Source organism: Nannospalax galili, unplaced genomic scaffold, assembly GCF_000622305.1.
Source record: "Nannospalax galili isolate Female #2095 unplaced genomic scaffold, S.galili_v1.0 scaffold342, whole genome shotgun sequence".
Taxonomy (NCBI): Eukaryota; Metazoa; Chordata; class Mammalia; order Rodentia; family Spalacidae; genus Nannospalax; species Nannospalax galili.
Window position 1 is genome coordinate 974,207 of NW_008349359.1, and position 8,640 is coordinate 982,846.

Here is an 8,640-nt window from a genome sequence, read left to right on the forward strand (position 1 = left end):
TTCAAGCCTGGATCCTTTGCAAGAGCAGTCAGTGCTCTTAACCACTGAGCCATCTCTCCAGCCCTAAATATTTTTTTTAAAAAAACAAAAAAAATAGTTTTTTATATAGTACTTACTATTTTGTAATAGTCCATAATCAATATGTCTATTTTATATAGTTGATGTATAATGTTTATAGCAATACATTGAGTTTTTCATATACCTTTTTAAAATTTTATTAATTTAAACTTTATTTATTTATTTGAGGGGAGCTATGCAAGAGTCCTGTGAGTCCGCTCTTTACCTTTATCGTGTGGGTTCAATTCAGGTCATCAGACTTAGTGGCAAGTACCCCATCTGATGAACCATCTCTTGTTCTTTTGGGGTTTTTTTTGTTACTGCTTACTTGCTTTCCTTCTTTCTTCCTTTCTTTTTTCTTTCTTTCCCCTTCCTCCATTTCTTCCTTTTGTTTGTGTACCTGTGGGTTTATATAGGTGTGTATATGTGGGTATGTGCACATATGTGTGCATGGGTATAGAATCCACAGGTCAGCACTGGGTATCTTCTTCAGTCTCTTCTTTTGTCCTTTTCTGTCTTTTTGAGACAGGGTCCCCCTGTAGCCCAAGCTGGCCTGGAGCTTATTTTATAGACCAAGCTGGCCTTGATCTCACAAGATCCACCTTCCTCTGCCTCCCAAGTACTGAGACTACAAGCGTCTGACACCACAGTGTTTTTTGGGTTTTTTTTTTTTGAGAAATTTATTTTAATTTTTAGAGTCTTCTATCCCAAAGCTTCCACCCAGCTGCCTTTTAAGCAACATATGGAGCATGTCCCCTGCTGCCATGGGAGTCCTTGAACTTTTCAAGAGAAATATCTACCTGCTTGCCTGCTTGAAGACAAAAAGAAAAGTGTTTCATTAGCAAGGAAATCCCTTACTATTTATGTATAATTTATTATACTTTTCTTTGGTGGTAAGGTTCTGAACAGTTATCATTGTAGCCTTGAACTTTTCAAAAGCAATCACCTTGCCTCAGATTCCCATGCTGGGATTATAGGTGTGAACCATACCTCAGAAACTTTGCATTTTTGTATATTCACTGTAATAAAAATTGCCCTACCAGGTTTGGTAAACAGTGGTAGAACACATGAGGCATTGGGTTAAATTGCTAGCACCACCTTCTACCTTGTAACTCTGCAATCATGGTAGACAAATGGATATAAAGTATAAAACAATTGCAGCCAGATACATCAGAGAGGAGAGAAAGACTTCTGATTGTTCATCAGTGTAAATCTGCTGTGTTATCATCACTGTAATCCCTTGGATTTAAAACAATTTCAGACACTTATTGTGAGAGGGCATGTTACTTTATCTCTCTAATTCAATTTCCTCAGCCCTAAAAGGGTACAGATAAAGTACTGGCATGAGAGAGAGAACTTATCAAGTTAGAGCAGCACAGGATGTGTACATAATGAATGGTATCAACCTCCAGGTTATATAAGGATGACTGCTCTTACCATGTTCAAGGTTAAGTCTTCTCTACTTCTAGTCTGAAGAAAGGATTCTTTTTCTTTATTCCTTGAAACAAGGTCTTGCTCTGTATTCCAAACTGCTGTAACCATTTGTAAGTCTAAGATATCAAGTAAAGAAGTTTATAGAGCTGGGGAGATGGCTCAGCAGTTTAAGAGCACTGATTGCTTGCAAAAGACCTGGGTTCAAATCCCAATACCTACATGGCCGCTAACAACCATACTTGTAGCTCTAGTTCCAAGGGAACTGACGCCCTCTTCTGGCCTCCTCGGGCACTGCATGATACATGTAGGCATAACACTCATACACATACACATACAAATTAAAATAGTTTTTTAAAAAATTGAAGTTTTGGGGTTGGAGAGATGACACAGTGGTTCAGAGCTCTGACTATTGCAGAGGACCCAGGATTGGTTCCCAGTACCCACATAGTGACTAACAACCATCTGTAACTCCAGTTCCAGGTAGTCCAATGCCCTTTTCTGACCTTCACGGGCATTGCACCACATGAGTGCACTTAACCTGCAGACAATACACACATACACATAAAATTAAAACAGTTTTTCTTTAAGTTTTAGCTGTGGGTGGTGGCACACACTCCCAGCACTCAGGAGGCAGAGGCAGGCAGATCTCTGTGAGTTCAAGTCCAGCCTTGTCTACATAGTGAGTTCCAGCCTAGCTGGGGTTACAGGGAGACCCTGTCTCAAAAAATACCAATAAAAATTACGAAGTTTTAGAAAAATATTGAGCTTTTTTTTTATTATTTATTTAATTTTATTTTTGAGACAGGATCTCCCTGTAGCCCCACCTAACCTGGAACTCACTATGTAAACCAAGCTGGTTTCTGTCTCCTAGAGATCCACCTTCCTCTGGTTCCTGGGTTTTAGGATAAAGGCATGGGTCATCATACCTAGCTTAACATTTTTTCTTTATTATTTTTTATTTTTATGTGTATTAGTGTATTGCCTGTTTATATATAAGTATGTTTGTGTCATGCCAACAAAGGACAGAAGAGAACATCAGATACCCTAGAACTGGAGGTTTTTTTTTAATATTTTATTATTTTTATTTTATGTGTATGTGTGTATTGCCTGTGTGTAGGTAAGTGCACCCGTGTTGCGCAGTGCCTGCGGAGGACAGAAGAGGCTGTTGGATCCCCTGGAACTGGAGTTATAGACAGTTGTTAGCTGTCATGTGGGTGCTGGGATTCAAACCTGGGCCTTCTGCAAGAACAACTAGTATTCTTAACTGTTGAGCCATCTCTCCAGCCCCAGAACTAGAGTTCTGAATAGTTGTTAGCCATCATGTGGGTTCTGGGAACTGAACCTGGATTCTCTGTAAGAGTAGCCAGTGCTCTTAACTAATGAGCCATCTCTCCAGGCCCTGTCTGAACATTTTTTGCTAGAGCAACTTTCAAAAAATTTTGTAGTTGGGTGTTGTAGCACATTCCTATAATCCCAGCATTCAGAGGCTGAGGCAGGAAGACTATTCCAGATTGGCCTGCACTACAGAATGGAATTAATTCAAGGCCAACCTTGCCACAAGTGGCGTCCAACTCATGATCCCAAGATCTGAGATTACAGGCCTGAGTCATTGCTCCCTGCATATTCTTTTCTCGACTGGAAATATGTCTTAAGGATTTTTTGCCTTTCATGAACGTCTGTACCTTCCCAAGCAAGCATTTGAGCATGTGAATGAAGGCGCCCTTCAACTTCTTGCTCCCATATTCAGGTTCAGTGGTCTTGACTGCCTCTATTTGCTGTTTACTCTCCAAACTTACTAACTACAAAATGGTAATGTTGAAGAAATCATTTACTAAGGAACAGTTTAGGTTTTGCTTGTTGGTTGGATGATAGGCATAACTTCCTTGCTAGATTTACTGGAATATAGCATAATCAAATCCTTTTTTTTTTTTTTGTCAACTTTTTTGAGACAGGATCTTCCTGTAGCTCCAGCTGGTCTGGAAGCATAATCCAATCTTGCTTCTTCCAACTTGAGTTGGTACATGAAACACTTTTGAGATGTTACAGTTACCCAGTGTAATTTGCCACACAAGTAAATTCCCTGCAGCAGTATGCTGCATACTGTACTCTGTTGCATTCCAAATGCTATTCTAATTTATTGTGATTCTCTTGGCAGCCGGGAAGATTTCCAGAGGATTCCAGAACTTGCCATCAACCCACTGGGGGACCGAATTATCAATGCCTTCTTTTCAGAGGGGTAAGTAGGGTGGCTGTTGGACTTCCCTTGCTTTTGGCTCCTTCCTTTGGTTGTGCAACCCACATTAGTTACTTATATGGAATAATGATATTCATGACATCTCAGATCACGGCTGTCCACAGTTGTGTTGGGCATCCCTAAGTTTCATATTTAGATTATCCCTTGTGTTCTACCCTCCTTTTTTTCCTCCTTTCTACTTATTTATTTTTGTGTCTGTATATGTGTATGGCTATGGGTGTGCACTTACCATGGCATACATGTCAAAGTCAGAGGACAACTTGGAAGAGTGAATCAGCTTTCTCTACCATGTGGGTTCTGGTGGTCAAACTCAGGTTGTCAGGCTTGATGGCATTGATGGCAAGTACCTTAACCAACTGACTGTCTCACTAGCCACCCCCCCAATATATATTTTTAAATTTTCCTATTTCATTTTATTTTTGTGTGTGTCTATGTATGTGTATGTATAGATGAGTGTGCCACAGTGTGTGTGGAGGTCAGAGAAAAACTTGAGGGAATCGGTTCCTTCATTCCACCATGTGGGTCCTAGGTATCAAAATCAGATCATTAGACTTCGCAGCAAGCACCTTTACTATCTGATCCATCTTGCTGGCCCTCTTCCCTGAGGAATCGGAAAAATTACAAAGGGGCTGCAGCTCAGTTGGTAGTGTGCTTGCCTAGGAAACATACTGGAAGCTCTGGGTTTGATCCTCAGCACTGCAGAAACCAGATGTGGTTGTACTAGGAAGGTGAGTCAAGAAGATCAGAAGTTCAAGCTCATCCTGCTTAGTTTAAGACTAGCCTGGGGTACATGAAACTCTGTCCACAACCCTGTAAAAAGGGCCAGTAAATTGTTTCTTGTTATGTAGCCTTTAGCTATACATATGGACTGTTAAAAAATTATATTGACCCCTTTAATCTTTGGTTATACTTTCCTTTTGGGGTGTTTAAGACCCTACAATTGGCCCAGATACACCAATTTATTTTTCCTCTTACACAAATTTTTTAAAATAAATCTTTTTGAAAGTACTAGAATTTGCCCATGGACTATATATCTTTGTTAAAATATTGAAATAATGTTTTTATAAAACACACAGCATCCCCAAATTAGCGTTATTGATGGCTGAGAGCCACGGCAAATAGAAAGGAATGGGTGAGAAATAATGGTATCTCAAGTGCCTCAGTTCTCTAGAAAGTTATGTGAAACTGAACCAGGAATGCAGCTTGCTTGCCAAGGTGCTTTCCACACAAGCATGAGACTGTAGTTCAAGCCCCCAAATCCTCATCTAAAACGCCACGCATTGTGTGTACTTGTAATCTTAGCACTGGGAAGGTGGACGCAGTGGATCCCTGGTCTTCCTGGCCAGACAGCCTACTCTACTTGGACCCTGTCTCAAAGAAATATGGATGGTATCTGAGGAACGACACCCATGGCTGTACTCTGATCTCCACCCTCACATGCACCCACATATACACAAATACATACACATAAACACACAGACACACACACGTATATCTACGGGGCTGGAGAGATGACTCAGCACTGGCTGCTCTTCCAGAAGACCCATGTTCAATACCCAGCACCCACATGGCAGCTAACAACTGTCTGTAACTCCATTTCCAGGGGATCTGACTCTGTCTTCTGACTTCCTATATGCAGATTTACTCAGGGAGTAAAAGTCCTTGCTGCACGAGCCTGACAGCCTGAGTTTAATCCCAGGAATCTGTGTAAAGGTGGAAGGAGAGAACGAACTCTACAAAATTGTCCTCTCACCTCCACACATGCACTATGGCACATGTGCTCCTGTACTCACATCATGTGCACATACACTAACACAATAATAATAAAGTTAAGGGCAGATGAGATGGCTCAGTGGGTAAGGGTAATGGAAATATTTTAATATAAAATCTGTATTTTTAAATACAGAAATACTTTACTTTTTTAATTTCAAAAATTGAAGCCCAGTATATATAGCACATAGCCGGTCATATTAACCATATTTCAAGTGCTCATAGCCACATTACTAGTGATTTTACTATAGGACAATGTAGTCCTGTACATTTGTGCTCATTTGCCCCTCCCTTTACCTTAATACCTTCCTCCCTGTGTACCATGGCTGGCCTGGAACTTGCTATGTAATCCAGGCTGGCCTAGAACTCAACAAACATTATCCTTGCCTCTGCTTCCCAAATGCTGCAATTAAAAGCTATAACCGGGCGTGGTTGCACATGCCTTTAATCCCAGCACTCAGAGGCAGAGGCAGATGGATCTCTGTGAGTTCAAGGCCAGCCTGGTCTACATAGTGAGTTCCAGGACAGCTGGGGCTACAGGGAGACCCTGTCTCAAAAAAACCAAAAAAAAAAAAAAAAAGAAAGCATGCACTACCATGTCTAGCCCCTCCATGCTCTTACACATCCCCCTCCTTTTCCATTCATCCCTTTCCCTTTCTCTCTCTTTGCTCACCCTCACATATATGAGATGATATATAAAAATACAGACAAGTATATATACATATACACACAGAAACACACACACATATATTCTTACATAATTGTTACATGTATATGTATGTGTGTTTACATAACCGTATTTTTGACCCATTTGAGGTAAATTGCATAGTCCTGGTCTTTTATCTCTGTATGCTTTAGCATGTTTCCTGAGTCTAGAGATATTCTTTTACACATTCATAGTATAGTTGTTCACTTATATAAACTTAATGTTGCTAATCTATTACTCTTTTATTATCCATTTTAAAAATACTTATCAGAGCTGGTTGATGGTACATGCCTATAATCCCAGCACTTGGGATTGCCCCCAGTTTAAAGCCAGCCTGGGCTGCATAATGAGACCTTGATTTAAAAACAAAAACAGATGGCAGGGGTGGGGGGGCGTGGGGGGTGGGGGTGGTGATACTTACTGTTAGTGAGGTCAGTTTGAGATAAAATGCCTGGATAGGAAATTTTAAGATTGTGAGTTGAGCCGGTCGTGGCGGCGCACACCTGTAGTCCCAGCCCTCGGAAGACAAAGGCAGACAGATCTCTGTGAGTTCAAGGCCAGCCTGGTCTACATAGTGAGTTCCAGGACAGCTGGGGCTTAAAAAAAAAAAAAAAGATTCTGAGTTGAAAGCAAAGGAATTTGATGTTGAGATGGTGGGTTGGATAGTCAGTAAACTGGAGTAACGGTTAGAGAGGAAGACTTACTGTTAGTTTATACAAAGACAGGAATTGAGTCAGTTGAACCTGAGCCACCTTCTGCTCTCCTTCACTTCCCTCTTTCTTCCTGAACTGCTTTGTTTGTCGGGTGTGGATTCTGTGTGCCATTCTGCTTCCTCTTTTTAGAGCCTGCAGAGCACTGACCCCTGTCTAGAGATCACTTTCACAGATGTGCTTTATGTTCAAACTTTTGTACTGGAAAGTAAATTCACTAGTTTCAGAGTTCCTTAAATACTATTAATGATTTAAGCAGCCTGTGGAAATCTATTTTTTAATTTTTTTAATTTATTTTTTGCATTTATTTTGTGTGGGTGAGTGCACACATGCCATAGCGCAAGTGTAGAAGTTAGAGGACAACTCGCAGGAGTCTGTTCTTCCTTTCACTCTGTGGGTTCTGAGGATTGATTTCAGGTCTTCAGGCTTGGCAAACAACTTGGCACGCTGAGCCTCCGACCTGCCCCAGAAATCTGTTTTGAGGGACAAAATTACACCTCCTCTGACTGTGGTTACCCACCACCCTCTCCAGTCTGCCACTGAGACTGGAGTAGTGTACATGACTAGGTTTTTGAAGTTTGTACCTCTACCTCATGCTTTTAGATATTTGCCTTCTGGGCTTTTATTTCTCCACTAGTCTTCAGCAGGTAGAGTTTTTCTCTTTTCTGTTTTGTTTTCTTCAGACTGCAACTTGATAGTATACCATCGGTGTTTAGTTCATGCTCTCATTAACCTTTTTCACTTGGCACATGATTTAGTTTGTACTCCACATTGCTTGACTTGCTCACGTTTTGTCCAAATAGCATGATATTCCAGGAGGTCTGTAGCTGCCTGAAAGAAATAAAGATCACTCTTTTGAGCTAGCCATTGCTCTCTACCACTAGTAGGTCTCTGAATGTGATTATCTACCTAACACATAAGTGATACTTCCTACAACATCTACTCTGAGGGAGAGACCGGGATTTTTTATTTTATTTTGTCTTTGGCCACAGGGTCCCTACGTGGTCCAAAATGAAGTCAAATTCAGAATTCTCCTACCCTATGCTTACTACAATGCTGGAATTACAGGATAAGACTGGGATTTTTCTTTGGTCTTCTGAGATAGGGTTTCTCTATAGCCCCTGCTGGCCTAGAACTCACTATGTAGACCAGACTAGCCTCGATCTCTTTTTTTTTTTTTTTGTCTTTTTTGAGACAGGGTCTCCTTGTAGCCCCAGCTGTCCTGGAACTCACTCTGTAGACGAGGCTGGCCTCGAACTCACAAAGATCCACCTGCCTCTGCCTCCCAAGTGCTAGGATTAAAGGCGTGTGCCACCACATCCAGCAGATCTCTTTTTTTTTTAATTTTATTTATTGTTTTTATTTTATGTGTATGAATGTATTGCCTGCATGTATGTGAGAGCATCCATCAGAAGAGGGCATCAGATTTCCTTGGAACTGGAGTTAAGGACGGTTTGTAGCCGCCATGTAGTCGCTGGGAACCAAACCCTGCTCCTCTGCAAGAGCAGTCAGTGCTCTTAACCACTGAACCATCTCTCCAGCCTGTTTTGTTTTTTTTTTAAGATTTATTTATTTTTGCTGGGTGTGATGGTGCACGCCTTTAATCCCAGCACTTGGGAGGCAGAGGCAGGTGGATCTCTGTGAGTTCAAGGCCAGCCTGGTCTACATAGTGAGTTCCAGGACAGCTGGGGCTATAGGGAGACCCTGTC

At 41.2% G+C, this 8,640-nt stretch overlaps 1 protein-coding gene across 1 annotated transcript in view; it reads left to right on the forward strand.

The window, feature by feature from the left end:
- The window catches only part of Chp1 (calcineurin like EF-hand protein 1), a 62,687-nt gene that overhangs the window by 20,550 nt on the left and 33,497 nt on the right, over nt 1–8,640 (forward strand). The window contains exon 3 of the mRNA XM_008846786.3: nt 3,647–3,727. Within this exon, the coding sequence (XP_008845008.1) occupies nt 3,647–3,727 (81 nt within the window). The remainder of the gene's footprint in view (nt 1–3,646; nt 3,728–8,640) is intronic.